Source organism: Microchirus variegatus (genome assembly GCF_963457635.1).
Source record: "Microchirus variegatus genome assembly, chromosome: 19".
Lineage (NCBI taxonomy): Eukaryota > Metazoa > Chordata > Actinopteri > Pleuronectiformes > Soleidae > Microchirus > Microchirus variegatus.
The window spans coordinates 5,812,932-5,839,927 of NC_139820.1; the positions used below are offsets into that span (position 1 = coordinate 5,812,932).

Here is a 26,996-nt window from a genome sequence, read left to right on the forward strand (position 1 = left end):
ATAGATTAGGAGCAACCTTTGGTAGCAGTTTGATAAGAGTTTGTGCAGATAAATAAAGTGTCTGTGCCCTGTTATCTATTATTTTACCTCATTTTAGATTTATTTCTCCTTTTTTTTCAATTGCTACAGTGAAGTACACACCGTTCCATATCAAAACAAGCACTTTTACCTTGAAATTCTGCGTAATTTGTGTTATAATTCTACTTAACACGCTTCCTGCTGCTAAAAAACCTGTAACCCCCTATACATGGGGTGTAAATATAATCCCTTCTCTTAAATCTGATGTTTGGAATCCATCCATATGGGGGTCAGTTTTCCATCATCAGATCATCCCTTAACCTGTATGATTTTGACCTTTAATGACCTTTAAAAAGCAGGTAACTGCAAAATATGACACCCATATGTGGTAGAAGACACATGAGTGGGTGTTATGGATACCTTTGAACACTAGGCGACGCTGTTACCTAGATGTAGTTTATGGTGTGGTGGTGCAACTCCCCTGTGAGAGCAGAGAGAGCAAGAGAGAGAGAGAGAGAGGAGGAGGAGAGTATGGAAGAGGGGGGTTCCTCCCTTCCTACAGTCTCTCTCTTTCCCTCAGTGCACAGAGCAGGGGGCAGGTGTGTGTGTGAGTGTGTGTGTGTCCACGGAGCTTTCCACACTTTGGTTGCGCCTGGTTGTGGATGCCCAAACCGGGAAGTAGGAGGAGGAGGAGGAGGCGAGTGCCAGTCTGCTGCTGCTGCTGCTGCATAGACTCCATCTCTGCTGCGAGGATGTTGCAGTGAGAGGCAGCAGAGCATCCTCCCCTCTGCTGCTGCTGCTGCTGCTGCTGCTTCAGCCGGCATCGTCAGCTGTTGCTCTGCAGGAGAAAGAGTGGAAGTCTCACAGGAAAGGGAGGAGAGGATAACAAAAAACGAGGCCAAAACTATGCGACTGGTTTCCAAACGGTTTTCATTGCGCGTCTGACTGATTTTCTGCCACCCCCCCCCCACCCCCCTCATCCTTTTTTTGTGTGTCGGTGCTGGAGGAGCTGAGCCAATGGAGAAGGCGACTCCGCCGCCCCAGCTCCAGCTGTCCATCGCCAAGACGGAAAGTCCGGCGGAGGACATCTCCGCTGTCGGCGACGAGGAGCTGCTCAAGTGGTCCAAGGACGACCTGGTGCGGCGCCTCAGGAGGTCCGAGGCCGACAAGATGAGCGTGATCCTGGACCACGGCAATCTCATCCGGGAGGTCAACCGCAGCCTCCAGCTGCACTTGAACGAGATCAGGGGGCTGAAGGTGAGGAGGGGAGGTGGGAGGATGAGATCATAGATGTGGAGCGCACCTGAGAGCGCGCAATAGCTGGAGGGATGTTCATGCACACTGTGCAAACATGCAGTGATGTCATTCAAGTTCATTTTTTTGTGTGCCATTGTGCTCATGTGGCTGTGTAGAGCGTGTGTTCACTTTATTAGGCACACCTGTTCTAATGCACAGTCCAGGAAATAGCATGTAGATATGGTGAAAACGACCTGCTGAAGTTCAAAAAAGCATCAGAACAGCGAGGGAAATCACTTTTAACGCACCTAATAAAAGTGGGACTGGATATGCTCCAAAATATTATCAAGATGACCATAAATAAGTCGAATTATTGCAATAAAATGTCAGATAATCAATGGTGAAGCGGTAAAAGTTGAACAAACCATTAACATTATATCGCAATTAGTATAGATCAGGGGTTCTCAAAGTTTTGATACCTGAGGGTCAATTTAGGAACCCAACGTTGGACTGAGGGGCCGCCAAAGGAAAAAAAAAAAAAACAGAAAGAAATCCCATTTGTAATAATTTTAATGACCAGATTGCAGTTTACACTTATTGGTCTGTATCCAGTAATGTCCAATAAACATTTAACAAGCTTAGTAGCTCCTGGATTAAAACTATCAACTGTTATTCATTGAGGGCCGCCAGAAATGTTTCTGCGGGGGCCGCCATTGGCCCCCCGGACCGCACTTTGAGAACCTGTGGTATAGATGGTCCAAGAAAGAGTAAATATTCAATTGATGATAGGGGTCAGGGGACTGGTACAAAAATGATAAAAACTAAAAAAATAACCACTTGTTACAAGTAAGACTGCTTCTGAATGCACATCAAACCTTGGAGCAGATGTTACAGAAAAAACTCAATACCTTCACCTTAAGTTTGAGTCACAGCTTTCCTCTCCTTCGTCTTTTACCGGGAACGTAAGAAGTTAACATTAAAAAGGAATGGAGAGAATTGTCAATCGTCTTTGAAAACGAGGGCATCTCCTTCTGCAAAGCTTCAGCTCTGTTCTTACGCCAGCAGATCTGGCGTCCAGACGTACACCTCACGTTCCTAAAAATACTATATACTGCACATAAATCAACGGACGTGCATTGCACGCTCACAGGGTGATTCGCTTTCAGACCGACGTGGCATTTGCGCTTGAAAGTAAACGCGCACACACGCGGAAACCTTCTCCGCACCCACTAATAAGCCAAACTGTATGGCGCACACTGTGTTCACAGTGTTTACAGTTTTCAAACTCAGACACATAAAGCTTGAAGGGAGCTCAGATGGGGATCATTTCTGCCTTTTGTGGGAGACCTCGTCACCTCTCCACCCATTAAAGCTGCCTAATTACACAGAAGGGCCTGGGGGTAAAAAAAGAGAGGGAGACATGAGAAAGGTGGAGCTGAAGAAGGTGTTTAAGTAAACGTTGAAGGCGTAGGATTGCTCATGTCTGTGTGTGGTCCGTCCATTTCCTGCAGACAGAGCATTCAAATCCACTGAATGGTACACAGCAGAGTGGGTCAATGCTTTTATGATACTGACTGATACTGCAAAGAGGTTTGAAAAGAGACAAAAGGTTGCGGCGATTTACTTTGAAAGAGTGTAAATCCATTTTATTTTAAAGGAAAACACGGTTTAACTCATCACTTTTCCACCCACTTCCTCTCAGGACATTAACCAGAAGCTGCAGGAGGACAACCGCGAGCTGCGGGACCTGTGCTGCTTCCTGGACGACGACCGCCAGAAAGGAAAGCGCGTGTCCAGGGAGTGGCAGCGCCTGGGGCGGTACAGCGCCAGCATCATGCGCAAAGAGGTCACTCTCTATCTCCAGAAACTTAAGGAGCTGGAGGTGCGACAGGAGGAGGTCATCCGCGAGAACCTGGAGCTGAAGGAGCTCTGTCTGCTACTGGATGAGGAGAAGGGAGCGGTCGATGGAGGGACTGGTGGTGGAGGAAGTGGCGGTAGAGGAGGCGTAGGGATGGGAGGATGCCGCAGCTCCATAGACAGCCAGAACAGTTTGCTGCTGGTGCCTGGGCAGGGTCTCCTCATGAGGGACGTGGGGGACGGGAGCAGCACCTCCAGTGCGGGGAGCGCCGACAGCTCCGATCACCCTCATCATAAGCAGCCTCACCTGGCTGCAGGGGTGGGTGGAGTTGGCAGCGCTGGGGAAAAAGGGAGTCCTGAGCTCGTGCATAAACCCAGGTGTAGCAGCATCAGCGCAATAGGAGGAAGTGACAAGGAGATGTCCAGTCCTGACCTCCCAGTGGGGCGCCACCGGAGTACAAGCCTGGAGTACCCGTACACCCTGCCCCAGCTTAGCCGACCCCGCTGTGGTTCCATATCTGTGCCCGACCACAGTCGATCCATACGAGGCCTAAGCCCCGAGAAATACGGCAGGAACCTGGGCCAACGCAGTCCGGAGCAGCACCCCAAGCACCACAGCTCCGATCTCCTGCTGGGCCAGAGGCAGCACTACCTGGGTCAGGGGGGCAGCGGGGAGCTCTTTCAGAGGCACCACAGGAGCAGCATTAGCGGCACGGGCTGCGGGAGCCCCGAGCACCGGCAGGCACATTTAGGGAGCGGCGAGCATCACGAAAAGGGCTGCTTGGTGCAGCGGGGCAGCCCCGAAACTCACAGGCACCAGTACAGTATGAGCCCGGACCACGGGAAGTTTGGCAGCCCTGTGAGAGACGGGCAGAGGAGGCCAGCGGGAGATGAGCTGTCGCCGCATCATAGGGGCATCTACAACGGCATGAACGGTAGGTGTGTTTTGATCGGTTTTTTTGCTATCATTACCCATCTCCCAAAAAACCCTCATTAATGATTTAAAGGCCCGATGGTCCTTGGCCCTAAGTGTGAGAAAAGATGACTCGCCTCAGTCTAAGTACAGGAGATGTTGACATCCGCACTCATTGTGACTTCACAATTTCTGGAATTGTTGTCTGGCGGAGCTCCGCTTTGTACCTAAAAACGTGAGAAGAGAGTGCAGGCGAGGGCAATCGTATCCGGAGGAGCGGAAGTCCGTGAAGTGTCTTTTTATTCTTGGCTGCACAGTGCAGCACAGAGTTCTCCACACAGCGAATACATTTTATATGTGACGGCAATGTGCCGGCTAGAGACGGCAAATGACGGCTTTTCCAAATGCTAACTGCTGTTAGCTGCCGGATGCTGACGTGGTTTCCTGCGTCTCATTTGCATTTAAAGAGACAGGCACTCGAAAGCGAGCATTCCGAACAGTGCCGTTTTGGCAGGGTGATTGAACTGCTGCGGTGCTTCATCCTTAAAGGTGCCATGTGTAAGAATGTGGCCAAAAACGGTTACTCCGTTCAAATTCAAAATACCGAGGTCTTTTAGGTTTCGTTTTCTGACCTAACTGGCAACCCGTGGTTGCTCGGCAGCTGAGACTCTACTGACTGCAATGATTGGTAGACGGCGGTAGGTGGCGCCACATGCCAAAAACATGATTTCAAAACATAAACATGATTTGCAGTCTGCAAAATATTTCTTTTAATGCAAATATTTTGTCTGTACTGTTGTTGTTGGTGAGTTCAGTTTGTTATATGAACATTATTCCTGAGTCTCTGTGACATATTAGGAGGATTTTATGGCCAGTTGCTTTAGATTTATTACATAATGCACCTTTATTTTTTAGTATTTTGACCAAAGCATGTCACAGACATGTTCATTAGGACCCCAGGGAACTAGTATACTTGGAGAAATATGGTATAACATAAGAAGCCACACAAAAGCCCCTCAAGGTTTTTGCATAGTCATTATTTTCTATCTATAAAAGAAGATATGAAGCATCGTTTCTCTGTGAAAACCATCCAAACTCCACTTTTTTTTTTAATTGAGAGAAAAAAAAGCTACTCCGTCGTTTTTCTGACTGCTGCAAAATTTACAGCATCATTGATTTTTTGTGTTGGCGTCTCAAGAGGAATGTGGCTTGGCTCACTGTGGATGAGAGAGAGAGAGAAAAATGGGGGTTCAGAAACATTTATTCTGCGTTCCCATGTCTCACCCATTCAGTTTAAACGATCCAGATCTCAGCACACGACAGTGATTTACCCCCGATCTTTTGCTGCAGCCCCACCCCCCGTCTCAGTGAGATCAGTGGGGAATTAAGGTCGTCAGAGAAATGGCGGAATATCATAGCACCGACTTGGCCTCTGTTTAAATATCCCACAGTGGCTGATAATGATTTCTGGGCGAGGAAAAAGTGCTGAGTGGCACAGAGCCGGGGCTGAAGCTAAAAGGACAAATTTCCTCAAGGTGAAAATATCAGCCTGACTTTGCAATATGAGGCCCAAATTACAAAGAACAACAGAAACAATCTACAACGGAGCAGAGTGAACCCAACACCTACAGGAAGGATTCCGCCCCGCTGTGCCTCTCATGATGGTACGGTCGGAGTAGATATGTGAGAAGTGGTGCGATACTAAATAAATCATCAGTCGGGATTATTTGAGTGTTTCACAAAACTTTTACAACACATAAAACAGCAGTGATTGTTAAGGGCAACATTAGACGACCTTAAAGCGGCATTGGACACATTTTACATCATTATACCAATGTTTTCAGAATATGTCGATATATTAACGTTAATGCACTGTGCTACAAACCACCCCAAGACCCAACACGTAATTGCGATAAAATGTCATTTAAAAAAGTGTCCTTCTTCACATCTTGATGTTTTTGAGCACATTGCCCAGTCCTACTTGGAGAAACACTACCGTTCAATACTGTTTTCAGCTGTGCTAACATCGTCGCACAAGGGTTTTCAAATCATCCAATAGCCCTTCTTACGCTATTAGCAAACACAATGTACCATTAGAACACTGGAGAGATGGTTGCTGGAAATAGGCCTCTATACACCTATGTAATCCTGGATTGAAGTGAGACTGTTTTTGATTGTGAAGAGCTATAGTATACTATGTAAAATGTGCAAACCTTTGGCCTTTAATGGAGTAAAGAGTGCGTCTTAAACACAAAAGACAAGACGTACGCACTCTCTATATTCTTGTTTGTTTGTTTTTTCTTATTTCAAAGAGACGTTTTTGAGAGGGGTAGTGAGGCTTTTTAGTCGCATTATTTTAAGGGATTTCCAACCTGTAGTTGGTGCGTTTGAGGAACTCTTTAGACAACCATGGTCATGTGCAGAGGCGCAGTTTGTGAACAGGCAAGGTTCTGCAACTGCTCGGGGGCCCCCGAGCCGATAGGGGGCCCCCAACACTTGGAGCCTGAGGGCTGTTTTTACTGAAATGTGCAGTGACCAGCTTCCTCCCCGTCCCCCTTAAAAAACAATGGCCGATTTGCAATGACATCTCAGTAGGAAACCTCCCTAAAGGGGCCACACCTCACGTTAACCTTAAAAAATAATATTTTGTACTCATACATTTTTCGTTGGTGTCAGATTATTTGTAACATGGTTGATGAACACTGATTGGAAGGAAGGCCCCCCTGGGATTTTTTTTTGCTTAGGGCCCCTACAGACTCTAGAATTGCCTCTGGTTATGTGATTACTTCATCCATTTCTTACATAGTGTACCTTTAAGGGTTGCCGCAAAACAGTGGGAATGCAGTATAGTCGTTTACCACATTAAGAAAGTATAGAGTGTATTTCTGATTCATTGAATGTTATATTCATTGGAAAAAAGTGCTTTTCCTTCAAAAAATAAGGACATTTCTAAGTGACCCCAAACTTTTGAACGGTTAGTGCATCGAGCAGGGAGATCTGTGGCGAAAAAGACAACGCTAGGTTGCGTCATGATTAATGGAGTGTGTTGAGATCGTATTGGAGACTTCAAGTGTTTCTGCAACTGAACAAAAAAAGGAAATGATGTTGATGGAACGCGCGACGCAACCACTTTGTTACGCATCATCCATCTTATTTTTGTCTATTTCCGCTTCCTGTGCGTAGAGATTTTTTCAACGTCGACGTAACCCGAGACCGATATGATGTCTGCAAAAAAAAAAAAAAGGGGCCACGGCACATTAATGCCTCGCAAATCCTTGATTGGAAAATGTTGTGAGTGCTCCGAGGGGCCTGGTGCTTTGCCAACTGTGGCATAACCGTTGTGAGCTAAGCCTAAAGTGAAACGCTCGCACCCTTTAACAATAAACGCTTCATTAAATGACCGTGTGTATGTGTGTGTGTGTGTGTTGCTAGGGAGTCCTGCAGGTATATCACGGCTTATTGTGTGTCAGAATGGCCGTTAATCCCGATCGTGAACGCGTCCCCACAGGGCCACCGTGACTCCACTGACCTGACAGTGGACCCTAAATTAAAGTGTCATAACGGGATTATTTACAGTTGGTTCAAGTCGTGGTTCAATCAACACTCGAAAAATAATAGGATAATAATAAAATGTGTTATATGGGAAGTAAATAGGAAGTGTTCTACCATCCTCACTGCCATGTTTTTTTGGATGAAGACTGAATTTAATTCCTGTGATGATGTCGTACACTCCGCTGGTTTGGATTATCCCCTAAGCTCTTTTGCAAAATATAATATTCTTAATGTACTTTTTTTTGTGTGTCTCCATCCACGGACACTGTAGAAGTGCATTTTATTCAGACAAATGGACGTGTCATGTTTAGGCCGTTTAAATCTGCGCCAAAGTCGTCAGATCATCGCACATTTTTGTCACATTTGCAGCCGGGAGAGGGAATAACACGAAGCGAGAAAGTTGCTTTAAGCTCCTCTTAACAATGTGCGTGATATAAGAGCGTCGGGAGAACGCTGAATTAGAAAATAAAGCGACCGCGTGCGAGTTTTTCAGGCTTCATAATAACAATAAATGTTGTCCTGCCCCGTATATAAAAATAATAATAGGCCTGTAAAACCTGGTCATAGTGAACTGTGTAAACAATATCACCTGATGCTCAGGGATGATCCACATGGACACTGTTGTGTCCTGACCCAGACTTCTCTAAGCCTGAAGAGGGTCTTTTTTAAATAATAATAATAATAATAATAATAATAATAAAGACGACGGCAGTTAATCGTGTTTTCTGCTTTCGCAATCACAAGTTCTGCTTATTAGCGTAAGCTGCTCAGACGATTTCTAAGTACTTAGGGGGAAAAAACACACTCTATAGTGTGTGTGTGTGTGTGTGAGAAGCGCTGCCCTTGTGGTGAATGACACTCACACAACAACAGTTCACACTCGGAAATTGTACTTTGCCATCTTTTCACTTAGCCAGTTTTTTTTGACTCGGTGCGATGTGACACAAACTCCAGCAGCGTGCTCCCACACTTCCTCTCCGGTCTTGAACACACCGGATCCGACTGAATTAGCAAAGATCATCACGTTGTCTCATTGATTCCGTGGCTCTTTGTAATTGCAGCATCAGTTCAGACGGCCCAGCTCCTCCGGGCTGTTGTCTCAAAGAGCTGTCGCTCGTCAGCACAACAGGAAGTCATCGCTGAAGATTTGGCCACATATAATGAACGCTCTCCCTCTTGCACTACCACACCATTACCACCACCATCTCTCTCTTTCTTTCCTCTCCTTCCACCCTAATCAGCTGCCAGTGTAAACAACCAGCTGCCTGACAGAGAGAAAACTCTGATTACAAAAAACCCTCTTCCTGGAGAAGGCCGGAGGATGTGCCCGCTCGCCAGGCTGCGCTCAAGGTTGAGGAAGCGTTTGAGTGGATTACTCGCTATTTTCCTCCTCCACCTTTTTTTCTTTTCCCCACCCTCGCTTCCTCTCTGCCGACTCCACTCCATCCTCTGCCTCGCTCGTCTGCCAAGGCGCTGGATGGAAAGCGACTCCCTCGACAAATTACGACATCTCGCGGCGCCGCGAAACGCGCGTATTTGTCACAGCTGCAGCGGCATGAAAGGATTTTGAGGGAGAAATCGGCCGCTGTAACGCAAACACATTACAGCGTTATTGGCGGACAGCCTCGCCGGTGGTGCCAATCTTATGCTACTCTGTTTTCGTTTGAAAAAAAAAGAAGCAAAAATACGTCCTGCCATGGTGTTTTAGAGCCTCAAAACGAAGACGTTTAAGTCGGGAGACACTTTTGTCTATTAAAGCTCCCATAGAGTGGTCCTATCGCACATATATATTGCATACATTAACTTGTTTTTATGGTCAAAAACCTCCTAGTTGTTGTAAACCAACTGATCAAAATCTCTCCTCACTGAAGCTCTCCTCAGCCAGTTTCAGACCCGAAATCTCACCCTCAGAAGACAGACTGTTTTGTGATTGGTCAGGTACCTGGAAGTGACGTAATTAGCACGTCAGCTCTCAGAAGCGCAGCTCCCCCCTTTGGATCGGAGGATGCACTGCTACTCATTATCAAAACATTGTTTTAACAGTGTTTAAAAATAGTTTTGCCACGACTCCCCGCCTCAGTCCCTTTTACGACTTTGACCCGGAGTCGGACCCAGAGTCAGAAGACACTGTCGCAAGTGAAACACCTCCACAACGGACGTTATTCTTCTTCTGCGGTTCAATGTATGCAACCGGATGTGCCCCAGACTAGTGCCCGGAGCAGGAGGATCTGCTGTTCACTAGTCGGGATCCTTACGTCACAATTCCTGGCTTTTTCAGAGCGCTTGCAGAGCCCGTTCAGCAGTGGCTGAACTGTTTGTTTCCAAACTTTAGGGCTTCATAAACGAGGTAATGGCACAGATACACACCAATAAACAGAGTTATGGGAGCTTTAAGACCATTGTTGTATTTTCTGAAACTAAACAACTGCAGAGGAGATCATGTGCTTCCTGTTTACTCTGAAAATGCTGAACTCTTCATCCTTGGACATGGATCGTTTTTATCTGAAAAAGCCCTTTGTCGAATGTAACTGTAGTCATATTGATGCGGCCCCCGGCTTTACCGCTCTTGAACCCGAGGCATGTTGTTGTTGTTGCTGTTGTTCGAGCACATGATCCCGACTTTCTGTCCGAAGCGCCCTTGGGTTTTATCTCGTTCCGAGACTGCGAATGGAATGCTAGAGAGATATACAGCCGATGTTGGATGTTTTCGTCGCTGGCTCCGCAAGGGACAAATGTTATGTTTAAATGCTTCCGTGGCATTTGAATTTGTAATCACACTTGAGATCAATTATCCCAAACAACCTTGCACATAGGCCCGTCAGAGCAGCCATTAGCCAAGCAGTGCATGATTAGGTTTTTGTTTATCAGGCCCTGGTGTATATCATTGTCATTTTTAATCCAGTCACTGTCAGTTTCATGCAGCACATTTATTCCCTCCTCATACAAAGCGGGATTTATTTTCGGTCCTATAACGGTGATTCCAGCAATACAATATAATATCATATTTTTTAAATTAGCTTCCACTGTATCCAGATGTTCCCATATCAAAAAGTATTTACCTGTTGGCGGATTCCACCAGTAGCTGTGTGCATCGTGAAGGAGGCTGCATGGGGCGTGCACTGTTTGTCACTCCAGCTCAAACCAAATGTTCCACAGTAGCCCCCACTCATCCAGTAGACATGCAAACCCAGTGGAATGGAGAACAATCTTTGTTCCTCTTACGCCATGCCACGGGGGAACGGCCCACTGAGCTGAGAGGAAATTAGCTTTGCTAGGCCAAGTAATTAACTGGAAGTTCAGAGGCGGCCACGTATGAGGGCAGCGCAGGGCCTCGGGGAAACCTCCGTCAGTCCCCAACTCGGCAGCAGTAACCACATTTCTGCTGCGGAACATTACTTTGGGTTCTCAGTCATAGTTGCATGACTTTCGTGAGTGATTTAAATACACTCTAAGTAAGTATTGTAGAAGAAAACCAAATAGTGCTTTCCCATTATACAGTTCCACTACTGCACTACTCGGCTCACTTCAACGCTGATACGTGATTGGAAAGTAGCTGATGCCTGTTGGTTTCTCTGATTCCTGCTCTAACAAGGTTCCAAGTGAGCTGAGACGATACTAAAATCTAGGTTTTTTTTTAAAAGGTGCATTATGTAATAAATCTAACGCAACTGGCCATAAAATCCTACTAATATGTCACAAACTGAACTCACCAACAACAACAGTACAGCCAAAATATTTGCATTAAAAAAATATTTTGCAGACTGCAAATCATGTTTATGTTTTGAAATCATGTTTTGGCATGTGGCGCCACCTACCGCCGTCTACCAATCATTGCAGTCAGTAGAGTCTCAGCTGCCGAGCAACCACGGGTTGCCAGTTACGTCAGAAAACGAAACCTAAAAGACCTCGGTATTTTGAATTTGGATGTAGTAACTGTTTATGGCCACATTCTTACATATGGCACCTTTAAGTTTCTATTTTGAAGAACCACAGAAAACACAGTTTTGTGCTATTTGTGTACAGTTTATTTTGGTAAAGGCAGCTAGCCTAAGCATTTATTTATGCAAGTTCTTCGGAAAAGGGTTTTTCATTTTCAGAAGCAAATGGTCCCAGGTAGAACCTCAGCCCTTGTAGATGGACCCTTTTGGAACCCTTATTTCTAAGAGTGTAGAGTAGAGTTGAGTCGTGCTCGAACTGTATCATGGAAAAGCGCCATAAGTCACTTTTAATAGCTGCCAATGTGGGCCCCAATTTCAGGTTATACGAGTAGCACGGGTTCCGAAAAATCAGCAGTTTTCAACAACATTTTCTGCCTTGTACATAAGCAGCTCTGATTTGACATCTGAGTAAACTGAGCTGACTCGAAGTGTGTAACGCAAATGCACAAGTGAAGCTGTGACTAACATTTACTCCTTCCTGAAAGGCATTAGTTTAACAGACAGCTGAGAGACATAAAATGCATTTAATGCTTATGCATTCAGCTTTTAACAGGCACTACTAAGTATTTCTGAGCAATTTCACTCCCATTTCCTTCGGAGCACTTGTAATGCTGGTCAAGCAGCAGCAGAAGCAGCAGCGTTGAGATGCTTTGCTGCTGCTGCTGCCGCCATCACTGTGATGGTTATTTATCTATTTTTTTAACGGCCCCACCATCTGTTAAGAGACGAGATAGAAAGTGCGATAACGCATCGAGAAAACAACATGTCAAAAAGTGCTGCAGCTGACATCGCCCGTTATCTCTCTCTCTCTCCCTCTCACAACACCCAGGATGTAGTTATCCATTTCCTGAGGCGTACATTTATCTCCCGCCCCGGTATTGCTGCATTATGTGCATTTGATGTAACGTCTCGCCTGACGAGGACGACAGCAGGGCATGTGTGCGTCTCTCATTACGGCGAATGAACGGGGCTTATCTCACCGCTGTGGAATGATCGGCACCGCTGATATGTTCACATCAACTTCAAATTTTCCGTTATTTCTCCTGGTGTTTGAGGGTTTCCTGTCAGATTTATTGAAATCCATTTCAGTTCACTGCTGCAGACTTGACGTCGCTGTTTGTGATTTCCCAAAAAAATGTCATTACCTCTCTCTCCAGTCTTATCCCCGTGGCTGCAGGTTAAACATGTGATTAATATCTCGTTCCCACCGGTCGAAAGAAACGCGCTTAACCGGTGGGAATGTGTTTAATTGTCATTCACTTTTTTATTGGATTCAGCTCCCGTCGGCATTAATAACAACTCAAAAACCCAGGTGAATTAGCTCAATCTTTTATTTCATGTTATGGATCAATTTGATGGTTTCTTTCTACAGGGACCGAAGTGAAAGCTACAAAATAGTAATACTGTCACTGAGCTGAGTGTTTTTCTAAGAAATAAAACAAGCTATCGGGTTTTTCAGCTTCGTAATTGTGAATACTTTCTGTTTTCTTTGCTCCATATAACGAAGAAATCATTCAAATTGAATATTTTATGGAAATAATGGCGCTTTTCCACGATACAGTTCCAGCACGGCTCGCCTCGGCTCAGCACGACACGGTTTGACTCTACATAGTTTGGTGCGGTTTTCCATTACTATGGTACCTACTCATCGTGGGTGGAGTCAACATAGCACGGCTGCATGACACACACAAAAACGAGTAACTTCTTCAAAAAACTGTCGTTTTCAGTGTAACTGAATCGATAGACCCAGTTCATTAAAAAGATTTGTTCAGTACTTCCTGACACAGAAATACAGTGGAAGGGGTTGTGCTGCGGCAGTGCTGTCACTAAATACGCCATATTTTAGAAATGTCCTTGCTAAATGTTGGCGATTAACACCATTTCCAGGATTCATTTTAAATGATCTACAGTTCAGTATTTTCAGTTTGATTCTTGCGTCAGGCTTATGACTCTTCCAGAATCCAGTGGCCGGCAAGTCTGTCAACGCCACGTTAAGTGATCGCCTCAGCTCGCTTGCAACCTTGAAAGAGCAGGTACTAAAAAAGTACCAGTTACCAGATACAATCCTTAATGGAAAAGCAAACAAAAACGTGCCGAGTCGAGCCGCGCCGGAACCGTGTAGTGGAAAAGCAACCATAATCGTTAGTTGCAGCCCTACCTGCTCATTTTAGTTTGATATCTCAATTTTAATCTTGTGTAACAGAGTGCTATGAATCTTTTTTTTTGTGTGTGAGACGTGTCTTGGATTCAAACAGGAGAGAAATGCAAATTCCCGTCACCCCTGATGTAAACCCATTGGCATCGCTCGCAGGCGTAATGTCAACTCATCCTTTAGGCGTTCCGTGATGGAGCATTACCTTAAAATGCATTTTTCATTGCATCGCACTGCAGCAAAATTGCCACTACCGTTGTTTGTTTTTTTTTCCCCACTTTGAATTGCAATATCTGGTGTAATACATTGCACTACTTCTTCTTCCTAGATACACAGGCCCCTTTAAGACGACTTTTAAGATGATTAGTTGTTTTCATTAAGGAGGGTGGAGACAAGGCCGTGTGATGAAGCAGAAACATGTTTGAAGGGCTCGTGGGACGCCGGGGAAGACAGAAGACATTAAACGCAAAGGCCTTTGTGCTAACACGACGCAGCAAAGAACTCTGGGATGCCTTCGAGTCGAACATCATTCACAGCTGGTGGAATTACCCCATACTGCATCTCACCCCCACCCATCTGCACACACACACACATGCACACACAAACCGCAGTCCTGTTATATTATTCATCAGCGCTGAGTAGTGATGGGTAGTGACATGTTAAAATAGGACAACAGCAGTTTATCGTGCGAATGTCTGCTTAAATATTTAATCCACCTTTGAGAATCCGGGCGGAAAAAACAACAAAAAAACGCACCGCCTCATCGACGCGGCTGTCAGTTTCGGGCCCTCGTCGATGTCGCGGGGACTCGAACGCGAGAGGACAAAGGCAACGAAAGAGGAGTTAAAGGCGCCATATGTAAGAATGACGCCAAAAAACGGTTACTACATTCAAATTTCAAAATACCGAGGTCTTTTAGGTTTCGTTTTCTGACGTAACTGGCAACCCGTGGTTGCTCGGCAGCTGAGACTCTACTAGATCTCTAGTGCTAGCTTTAAGTATTTGTGTGTCGGTGTATAATCGCTTGAAATAAAATGAAAAATACCGTTTTATAGTCTTAAAAATGATTTACCTTTTATGTGTACTTCAGCTAAGGGCTTTGCTATACAAAGACCGCCATCTTGCTGTTTCAAAGCCAAATGGACAAACTAGCCAGAATGCAAGCATAGGCTAAGTCAATGGCTTGCATACATGAGTATGATTTAAAGTTTTACAAACTAAGTAGATCATATTATAACACATTTAAAGGTGCCATATGTAAGAAAGTGGCCAAAAACAGTTACTACATTCAAATTCAAAATACCGAGGTCTTTTAGGTTTCGTTTTCTGACCTAACTGGCAACCCGTCATGATTCCAAAACATAAACATGATTTGCAGTCTGCAAAATATTTTTTAATGCAAATATTTTGGCTGCACTGTTGTTGTTGGTGAGTTCAGTTTGTTATATGAACATTATTCCTGAGTCTCTGTGACATATTAGGAGGATTTTATGGCCAGTTGATTTAGATTTATTACATAATGCACCTTTAAGGGCTGATGCTGTGACAGCGCTAAATAAACATATGTATGATTACGATAAAATGGTGACAGTACAGTGTCAAACCTGTATGTTTGACATGATTGCATGCGCGATTATGTGCTCCTTTTGTGATGTAGAGACGTACCAATGTCCCTTAGATAGGACTGGGAAAAGAACTGCACATAACCACACACACACACACACACACAGAGACACACAGCTCCTGTAGCCTCGATCGGCCTACAGGGCACCAATTATCCAGCTCTTCACCAGTGAGTTTCATTCCCTAGTCTGTCCACAGTCTCCAGGCTCACAGTGAGCCACACTCCAGATACCAGGCACTCAATGAAATCCTTTTCACCTGCTTCATCACTGTCAGGAAAAAAAGATCACATTAATTCCAACAGCAAGATGGAGTTTTCTCTTAGGTTTTTGTTGTTGTTGTTCTCATCGTCTGATATATGATAACAAATAGGAGTTGAAATAGGGGGGGGAGGATGTCATAAAGCAAAACTGGGTAGGATTTACAAGAATACAAACTCATTTATTAGCCCAAGATGCAAAAAAAACAACCTAATCTGTTGCAGTATGAAAAACAACTATTCCATCCAAAAGCAATATCTTACAGGCAGACGAGATTCTGACTTTATGATATATTACAATATTGCAGGTTTGGCAAACACCAATGAACATTTTGAACATTTTAAGGACCAAATAAGTTCTTGATTAATGGAGAAAACTTTTTCAATGCAATTCTTTTTTTTTTTGACGAGTCATTAAAAAACAGCTCATACCTTAGAGCACAACATGAAAGAAAACTCAGGCCTATAAAGAGGACGTTTTAGAGGAAGACACCAAATGGACATAGAAAAGATGATGAGTTGAGATATTTTATATTATTATACAATAATATTAGGTTGGTAGGGGGTTAGGTTGGTAACATTGTGTGCATTAGCCATGGGGTTAGCCAGTAAGCTAGCAAAACATGTTTCATTTTGTGCATTTTTACATACGGTTTGTGTTACGACATTCACCAAATAAGACATGTGAGACATGGATATCATTTTATTTGACAAATAAGGCTTTTAGAAAAAAAAGATCTAAAGGTCAAGTGCGTATCATTTAGGAGGCTAATGCTAGCTTTAAGTATTTGTGTGTCGCTGTATAATCGCTTGAAATAAAATGAAAAATATCGTTTAATAGCCTTAAAATGTACCTTTTATGTGTACTTCAGCCAAGGGCTTTGCTATACAAAGACCACCATCTTGCTGTTTCAAACCCAAATGGACAAACTAGCCAGAATGCAAGCATAGGCTAAGTCAATGGCTTGCATACATGAGTATGATTTAAAAGTTTACAAACACATTCAAAATACCGAGGTATTTTAGGTTTGGTTTTCTGACGTAACTGGCAACCCGTGGTTGCTCGGCAGCTGAGACTCTACTGACTGCAATGATTGGTAGACGGCGGTAGGTGGCGACACATGCCAAAAACATGATTTCAAAACATAAACATGATTTGCAGTCTGCAAAATATATTTTTTTAATGCAAATATTTTGTCTGTACTGTTGTTGTTGGTGAGTTCAGTTTGTTATATGAACATTATTCCTGAGTCTCTGTGACATATTAGGAGGATTTTACGGCCAGTTGCTTTAGATTTATTACATAATGCAACTTTAAAGTGTGTAAAGTTCCCCGATGTGCTTCAGGGCAGCGTAAGAGTGCTCATTCGCTCCTTTCTTACACGCCGCTTGTGTCTCCATAGCAGCGACTGACAGCTATAGCGCATTCGTGACTGGCAACCAATGCGTGTTGCTAACAGAAAACAACAAGCAAAGCGGGGGAAAGTGCTATCGACTTGGCGTCACAAGTTCTGGGCCCTTCCTGTGACTCACTGTTACCCATAGCACGAACAGTGACTTGACTACAGAAATATCCTGCACATATTGTTTCCCTCCTTGTGTGTTTCCTGGCCCACGAAAGCTCCATATTATGCATTCTAATCCACCCCCCCACCCCTCCCCTCCTTATGTTCCAGAGTTGCACACTAACATCACTGACCACAGCCGCCTGTGCGAGCCTGGCGTCCTTTGCCGACTGACTTCCCGACTGTTTGTCTCCGTCTTATTGTCTGACCGACTGACTGACTGACTGCCGGGCCCAACGGAAGGTCACCGATCTACCGCGCATCTCCACAGGCTTTCCTTCACAGTCGGACTGAATTATTTATGCGGCAGATTTTGTAGGAGAACTGAGCGAACGGGCCATGTGAAATTACCGTGCATTGATCCTGTAAATTGAGAGAATGGAGGTGTGTGTGTGGCGAGGACCAAAGCTGCACATTCATGCGTCTCGATGTAGACATCAATAACACCGTGATTACAGGTTTTAACAACTAATACAGACATCATCCACTATTGTTTTCCGAGCTGCTTCAACTGAAGTGAAGGATACAATGATGATTTTTATCGGGTTAATAATTGGACGTCTGCCCCCGCAGAGGGCAAAGGCTTCATTATATGTAACCGGTGATTTATTCAGCGAGGGAGCAGCTTCTCCCGAACCAATCTCACAGATCTCTTTGTGAGGAAATTTAGAGCCTTTTCACCCGAGCGCTGATGTACAGAGGTGGACTTTAAAGGGAGCTTAGATCCCACATTATTCTGGGAGTAATCGCATTATCTAGAAACTCCCGCCTCCCGATCCACACTGGAAAACCATCCACTCTACACATCTCTCACATCCGGTTAAAATCCAATTTTGCAATTTAACGCCGTGTTCATAACTAAATCAACAAACTGCAGCCGGACGATTTCTCACACACGGAATGGAATTCACTTTTTTTTCCCCGGGTTTCAGCATGACTGCTTCATCCACGAGACAGCAGTTTGTAATCTTGTGACCTGTGAGTGTGTGACTGCCAACCTTGAGACAGCAAATCCATTTAGGCAGTAAACTGCTCTCGCGCTGGTGCAGTTGAGGTTTTGATATAAGGCCCCGGGAACTAAGTGAGCGTGACGCGCTGAACAAGAAACCGCATTGTTCTCCGCCTGCTGTCACATGAACATGTTGAAATGCTTTGACTGTATTTTTGCGCACCGTGCACTCCTGGAAGTGCAGAGAAGTACAACACGGGTCAGATCGACACAATTGACAATCCAACAGATATTCTCGAAACTCAGGAACAGAGGGATGCCACACCTCATATGAGGGGGGGCATGTGTTTATTCTGGAAAATCATCTGGAACACATCTGGTGCTGATCACGTTGTGTGGAGGACACTCGATATAATATTCATTCAGCACCATTAGAAGCAGCGTTAATGTGTTTCAGGAGTCTGGCGTCAGTCCGAGCCCACATTGATAAAAAAAAACGCTGAGATGTCACCGTTGGACCACAGCACGTTTATTTTCATCCATCAGAGCGTGTTTAGCCCTGGAGGTCAAGATCCTGTGTCAGGTGTCTCACAGAGCGCCAGGGTAACATGAGGGGCCTGGACATATTAAATGAAGGCATTAGTAGGCTGTTTTTTTGGTAGTTTTTCTAGCTTTAGGGCCAATGGCAGTATACAGTAAATAAGAGTGTAAAACCGTTTCACAGGAAAATAAGGATAAATCCATTCAGCAAAATCTTAATTGGACTAATTGTTTTTTTACTGCTGTTCATTTTTGAAAAATGCAAACTCGTCAAAATTCTCAGAATACAACATTTATCATCAATTTACAGGTCCCATTCTCCAAGTTAAACTAGTTCCCCGGTGTCCTAATGAACATGTCGGTGACGACATACGAAACTTAAGGGACAGGAAATGACGTCAGCAACAGAGGCTACTGTGAGCTAACAGCAGTTAGCATTTGGAAAAGTGATCATTTGCAGGCTCTAGCAGGAACATTGCGGTCATATATAACATGTATCCACTGGACAGATAAATCCTCTGAGGCTGGAAGTTTGTGTAGAACTCTGTGCTGCACTGTGGAGCCAAGAATAGAACTTTTTGTGGACTTCCGGTTTTTAAAGGCCATTGCCCTTGCCAGCACTCTTTAAATGATGGAAAAAGTGGATTTTGCATAATATGGGACCTTTAAAGCATAAATAGTCAATGTTTTTGTGGCACTGTGTAATGACAGGAAAACGGCACGGCATGGCTCGTCTACTTGTTTTTCTTTTGCTTTTCCATCAATGATCAGCTCTGGTGAGGTGATACTAGCTGAGCTGATACTAAAACATCAACAGACTGTTGGCCACTGATTGACGTAGAGTGTCATCTTCGAAGGACTTCGAAGACTTAAAAATCCTTAAACCTAAAATCTCAATATCTAACAGAGGAGTCTGGTGTGTTCAGGGACAACACTGCTGAAAAGCCAGCGATTGTGAGCCGTATCCTCTTTATTTTAATTCAGCGACTGCGTCAGACGGAGCCTGCGTTCCGTTCATGCAGGAAGTACCGAGCTAATCTTTTTAATTAACTGATTGTAATGATTCAGTACGCCGGAAACAACTGCTTTGTGTCAGGATGAACAAACACTGGACGTGGACTCAAAAGCACGACTCGACAACTGTGTCAGTTTGAAGAGAGAAAAACACCTTTTAGTGGTCTTTGAAACAAAACCGGCTTCCAATAAAGGCAACAAAAGAAGTCAAAATGCTAAGGTGACTGATCTTAAATAAGGGTAAGGACGCTTACTGGTCGGCAAACAAGGCAAACTGGCAACAAACACAGGCTAAATACACAGGTGGAATGAACGATGAGCAGGTGAATCACATCAGGGCGGGGCAGGTAATCACAGAGGAGGGAAACTTTACGGGAAGTGAGAGTTGCAATGGTGATCATTTCAAAATAAAACAGGAAACAGAACAGAAGACTACTCAGGATGGGTGATGGGGATGCTGATGTGTTGGCGCCACATACAGAAAATGCTTCCACAATATCTCAATCAATCATAACCATTTATTTAAAAAAAAATAGGAAATAAACCAAGCACACACCTCTGAGTGTGCTGTGTAAATATGTAGCCTATAGAGACCTTGCAGATCACCTCATTAGCAGTTGCTGTGTGTCACGTGACCTTGGCCTTGCACGTTGGGGCCGCTGTTAGTGTGTTAAGCCAGATTTATTGCGTGTTAGTTACGGGGGGTATGTATACAAAAGCTGCTGCAGCCGCGTTGGTATGCACCACCAATAATATTCCCTACCGTGATGGTCCATTTTCATTTTTGTGCGAAAGATGCTTTCCAAAAGGTTAGGATAAGGAATTGTTAGGATGCATCAACCATAAACCACACTGTCACTGTTACACCACTCTATGTTTGCATCGATCCATTAGACCATGTTAAGACAAAGTCCTTCCTCCGAACAAATCAGCTTAATAGCCATCAGCTGCACATCCTGCCGACTTTTAGTGCGTGTCTGCGTGTTTGCAGGAAGCGAGATACGTGCGATCGCGTACTTACTGCTCTCTAACAGCGCTGGACTAACCCGTGAAATCAATCCCAACCCCACGCGCCTCCCTGACATCCAAATGAAAACAGCCCTGCAGCAGCTCATCGCTACCACCCTCAAAAAGAGTTTTTGTATCTCTAAGTAACCCGTCCTCCTCCTCCATTAAAGATAAACAGAGTGAGGAAAAAAATGGGGGGGGGGGGGTAGGTGGAGGTGAAGGCGGGCCCCTGGAAATCTTTCGCAGAACTCTGCGGTCACAAGAGCGTCATGAATCTTTAATGTGGGATGTTGGTGCGCCAAGGAGAGGAAATGTGCTGAAAATACAATTATGGACTCGTGGGGAGGAAACAGTCAGTGGAGAGAGAGAGAGAGGGAGAGAGGCAGAGAACATAGAACTGTTTTGAAGGAAGGACGCAAACAAATTATAAGAGAAAGCACTTTCAAATAACACCATCGGTTTTGGACAGCAAAACAAAGCCGGTCCAGTCGTGTGATATCGTCTTGAATTGTACTTGAGTGGACAAAGATGTTCAGTCATGAAACCAAATGCTGCCAATCCTTGTTTTTTGAATGTTTTTTCCCCTATTTATCTGCTTCCACTGTATTTTATCTTGTAAAAAAATAAATTTTTACACACTCAATGATAAAGTGTACACTATCATTATGTTTATATGACATTATAAAAAACAGGACTTTTAAAATACAGGTGGTAATCACAGGGTATGATACGATACTATCCACGATACCAATACTATCACGATACAACGATTCTGTGATAATGATGATAATAACCCTTTGGAGGAAGAAATTTCATTCAGTATAACATTTATTGAAAGAAACATCAATATTTCGTTTCACTTTTCTTTCAATAATTTGCTCTGCAAATACATTTTTTTTGCAGTAATTAATTAGGGTTCCACTCCGATCAATCGGCACTGGGCATCTTCCTTTTTTATCCCTGAAATAAATGCATTATTTTAAGTTTCGTGTATTTTATGTATTTAAAGAGTTATTCCACAGTAATACATACATAATTAGTTAGAAGGAAACTTTGTGGATGCTGCAATGGATGACCGATGGCGACTGATGGATGAATAAACTGTTGTTGATCTAGAAAAAAACTTCATACTTAGCATCAACTGTCTCATCAGAGTTCTTGCACTAAAGAGTGTCAAACTATTCCCTCGTTTACTATTCTGTCCGAGTGTCATTTTCTAAAACAAACCCAATCCACTTTTTTTTTTAACATACATATATTTCCCACTCATCGCAAAACAACTGGTAGCGCTCCATCAACCATGTTTTATGTATGAGTCATTTTCCCTGGTTTTGGCCGTCCAAACAGACACACATCAGCGCTGTCATTATTGATTAATGAGGCGCTCTACTTCCGTCAAAACAACACAATTTAAACTGGTCTAATCTTCCATCTCCCTCTCTCTGCTCTTCTCTTTTTGACACAGCTTTGATATCGGCTGGCTGCTGCACAAACAACTGTAGAAATGTCAAGTTATGGGACAGGTAAGAACACTTTTGAAGTATCTTTGTGTGCTATGGATGCCTAGCTGGCCAAAGTTAATCATCGATCTATCTCGTTGACTGAAAACCAATTTCATGCAAATTTCAAGGACAATTTCTGATATTTCAGGGGTATTTTTTTCCCCTGAGCCATCACTAATTTCTGACCCTGACTCTTGTAAAGTTGCCTTTTTTTCCACTTCAAATATCAATGAGTGAAATAAAATTCAAATGGAGGATCATCAATCCAAGGACGTTTGGTTCAGATCGGACCAGGACTCTCAAAGTTATAAAAAGGATTTTATGGCACAAAAATTCAGCTTTGTGCCGTGAACATTGCAACACCGTTAAACAATGCGCTATCATTTTCAACACGCATCATCTACCATGTGTTTTGAGTGTTTTCACTCATTTTGAGTTGGATACGACAATCTCTGTAAAAGTTATTCCCAAAATCGAAATACAATTTTTTTTTTCCCGTCACCACCAGGAGGCGATGTTTTCAAACTTGATCGTTTTAGCATAGGTGTCTTCAGCAACTACTCATCATCAATAATAGCAAGTTTGGTTCCGACAAAGTTATAAGAGTTGCGTTGTGTGTTGGGAAAATTCGGAATTTTCGCCAACTTTGCCGCCCCCTATCTCTGCACCATGTGATATTTTTTTTAAAAAACCTTCCAGATTATTCCGATTATGAATGTTTACACCCAGTTCTAAAAGTGGGGGGTTATGCTTTTCCGTCGTGACCCTGCGTCATTGTCGTGTCACTTAACGACTTGATGACTAATGTGTTTCGCATGTGCTCGCTCTGGCCCAGGTGTGATCACAGTGGGTTTACATTAGGACGACAGAGTTAGAGGTGACCCTTTCCCGTCCCTGTGCGCCATCCTACATCTTCACTCAGCTCCCAGTGGGAGGGCGAGATGAGCTGTGTTAATATTTAATAACTGCAAGACAAGACTTTCCCCCCCACTTAGAGGGTAGTGGTGCCCCCGGCGACCATGTAGTGTGTCGTGGCACAAGTCGCAGATGCTGTCGTGAATGTATTTTAGTATTTTAGACATTAGTATTTTCCACCCGTCACTCCTGTGCCTGCAGTGTTTCCTGCCCGCTCTCGCTTAACTGTACCTCAAAAAAAAAAACATCAGTGACTCAGGTGAGAAGAGGAAGAAAGTGTACTTTATGTCAGGGAATGATTTGTGAGCTCAGAGGAACAAGCAACAAGGATGTGCTTGCAGTGCAGACTGAAGTCAGGTCCCATGGCTGCACCTCACTGTGGCGGAGTCGGGGCGGAAAGAAGGAACAAAAAGCCTCTGTTCACGACGCGATTGCTATACGCGGACGTGGTGCCTTTTACAATCGCAGCTAATGTCGTAACGAATGGCTTCGTTTGTTGTTAATAAATCATTTGCGGACACTTAATGGCCCGTGGACATCTTGTGCAGCGGCCGATTGTTTAGCGTCCGGATCATTTATGAAACAAAGATTTGCATCTGCACATTTAACGGGCTTGTTGTAAGAACGTCTCAACGAGATGACCTTCAAGATGAGTTTCATATCCATCCAGCAATGTGATTTTCCTGTTTGCCTGATATGTCACATAAGAAAATGTGGGTGTAAATAATGAATTAACGGCAGCTGATATCCATTGAAGTGCTGCAGGTACCTGGCAGGTTTATGCTGAATTAACACTTGAATAGAACAAAGCTGTTATTAGTAACACATTCCAGACACCAAGTCAAACATCTGCTGTCAAAAAAGCGCCTGTTGTTGTTTTTTTTTCCAGATAATGTTTGAATATGAAACAGTTGAATAATATCTCCAAAAGTTGACGAATGGATCACTGTGCAATTATCCATCAAAAGTGCTTTTTTTAATGACTGAGAGATGAAATTTGGAAATTCGGAAAGAAAAAGTAAACCAAAGGCTGAGCTTGTAACAAGAAGCTAGGATAGAAAAATATGAAACTTCACACTCCTTGTCAAATTACATAATCTCTGTGTTACTGTAGTAAAACCTACATTTTATATTATTCTATAGTGTATAATTAGTTAATGCAGTGTTTATACCATAAAGTTAGGCAAAAGTGGAAGTAACGACGGTGATAAAATGTGGATAATGGATAAAGTATGTTGTGATTTGCCGCTAATCAAATAAAACTTAACTGGATTTTGATGAAACTCTAACACAGAGCACACAAAATGACTTTTTTGTGTACATCCGTAAGGCCTTTTATGACTATTTATAAGTGATTATCGATCAACCAAAACTTAAAATGTGCCGCATGTTGTTATCGATTTATGAAATGTTGTTAGTTTGAAGAAATGGAATTTTCTGAATATGCTTCTGCCTGACGCCAGGCATCAACTGGTGTATTTCCACTAGCTTGACTCGCCTCGGCACGGTTACCACTGGTGTTACCACTGGTGTTACGGTATTACCACTGGTGTTACCACTGGTGTTACCATTGGTGTTACCACTGGTGTTACCACTGGTGTTACCACTGGTGTTAAGTTGTTACCACTGGTGTTACGGTGTTACCACTGGTGTTAAGGTATTACCACTGGTGTTACCACTGGTATTACCACTGGTGTTACCACTGGTGTTTCCACTGGTGTTACCACTGGTGTTTCCACTGGTGTTACCACTGGTGCCCGCTCTGGTGAGTTTTCCAAGCGAGCTGAGGCGATACTATGCGCCAATGATTGCTCCACCCGCGCAGAATAGGCACTCATTTGTAGTGGAAAAACAACCTAAACCGCGCCGTGCCGAGGCGAGTCGAGGCGAGCTGGTGCCATAGGTGGACCCTAAACATCATACTGTTCTAAACAAAGATCTCTTGTTGCTCTCCTTCTAGCTTTGATGCCTCTTCTTGACCCCAAATGGGAACGACGGGCTCCTCGCGCAGAGGAGATGTCGCGGAGGTGACGCCCTCCCGCGCCTCTGGCCTTGATCCGCGCGACGAAGGCCCCTGGTCGGCCCCGCGACGCGGTCTGTCGCCCATGGCCTCATCCATGTCCACAGCCCCGAAACAGCCTGCCTCCATTTTTCGTTTCGACATATCGAGAGTCTGAGGTGGGACGAGTATTTTCCTTGAGGGGATGCCAGGTTAGCATCGGGTCGGGTAACTGCCACAGCTAAATTTTAAAAAAGGAGACTGGATTATCTCTCCCTGCCAACTGTGACACGGCTACCTCCCGGAGAGCAACCAGAGAGGATGAGGAGGGAAGGAAGGAAGGGGGGGAGGCTGGTGAGTGGAGATGGAAAGGACCGTGCACTATTAGTGCTGCTATCCCCTGTTTACAAATGTAGATCACCGGTGGTGAAGCACATCAATGAAACTTTCTAAAATCCTGCTGTTGTCAAGTTAAACTGTTTCGCTATTTTGTCGTCTATCGCTCTTCCATTATTCCCCCGCTCTCTCTCCTCTTCGTCATCTTCGGACATTCATCATCCAAAGTGTATCACGATGACGACTGGTGTGACCTAATGTTCTGTGTTCTGAAATCCAGCCGCTCTCATCATAATGTATGATTGCCACCATCTTGTCTCTGTTCCTTGCAAAAAAACAAAAAAAAATTCCACCATGTGAACTGAACGTTAAAAAAAAAATTTGTCAAAGATGTTCTAGCAAAGAAAATAATCAACTTCCTGTGTCTTAAACCGAGATGATCGACATTACTAGCTGCTGACAGATGTTCTAGTTCTATAAGATGCAATGTTCAGGTGTATTTTTTTCTTTTTTGTATTATCTTCTTTGCTCCCCTAAAGCGCCTATATTTAAGCTAGGGAGGGGGGAGGAGATTATACGTTACTCCATGTTGTTGTTTTTTTTTACAAGGAATTAAAGTCCAATTAAAAAGTAGATTATTGGATTAGTTTTCTATATATAAATATATCTATATATATAATATGATTATTATTTTTGACTTACTGGTATTAGAACTATTATATTAAAATGCATATGATCTATATATCAAATAATAAACAGACTTCTTTACGTAAAAGTGCAACTCTTGTTTGCGTTTTATTTCAGCATGCTGAGTTGATTCTGAGGAGGAGGGGGTGAAAGGTCACATCTGACTAAAAATGAAAGCTAATTTTAAGGTTGGGCGGGGGAGGGGCGAACTATATGAGGAACAAAAAAAAGGGGTCAGAATAGGCAAAACAATAAAGAATAATCCATTTTTGCAAAACAGCACTTTAAGGAGAGTAATCAATGGAGCAAAAACACACAAATGTGACCCCCGCTCACATGTTCCCATGTTCCCGGCTCTTCCTGTTACATCGGAGACAATAGCAGGAGAACAGAAACAATGTCCTGTTAGATCACTGGAACCGAAACACACTCACACACACATACCCTTTCCTTCCTCTGTCCACATCACCTTCCTTCAACACAGCTGTGTTGTTTTCTGACATAATGAATTAGGATTTGTGCAAATGTGTATGCGAGTATGTGTTCTTGTATTTGCAGCTTTGTGAGGACCAACAACGATATGAACCATACAAGTGAGGACTTGGCTGGTCCTCACAACTTTAGAGGGCTTTTAGGGGGTAAGACCCTCTTTTGGTTAGAACTGGTTTTAGGTTAGAGGTGGAGTCCAAACATGTATATGAGTATGTGTTCTTGAATTTGTAGCTTTGTGAGGACCAACAACGATATGAACCATACGAGTGAGGACTTGGCTGGTCCTCACTACTTTAGAGGGCTTTTGGGGGGTTAAGACCTGGTTTTGTGTTAGTGTTAGAATAAGTTTTAGGTTATAGGTGGAGTGCAAATGTGTATGGGAGTTTGTGTTCTTGTATTTGTAGCTTTGTGAGGACCAACGACGATATGAACCATACAAGT

General features: G+C 43.8%; 1 protein-coding gene across 1 annotated transcript; it reads left to right on the top strand.

Annotated features, from left to right (window-relative positions):
• Positions 1 to 1,034: 1,034 nt before the first annotated feature.
• On the top strand, positions 1,035 to 25,101 carry ccdc85al (coiled-coil domain containing 85A, like). Its single transcript, XM_083906234.1, has 4 exons — positions 1,035 to 1,275; positions 2,957 to 4,046; positions 22,090 to 22,147; positions 25,002 to 25,101. Exons 1-4 carry the CDS (start codon positions 1,036 to 1,038, stop codon positions 25,018 to 25,020), a joined length of 1,407 nt encoding a protein of 468 aa, XP_083762360.1. The 5' UTR covers position 1,035; the 3' UTR covers positions 25,021 to 25,101.
• The last annotated feature ends 1,895 nt before the right edge of the window (positions 25,102 to 26,996 follow it).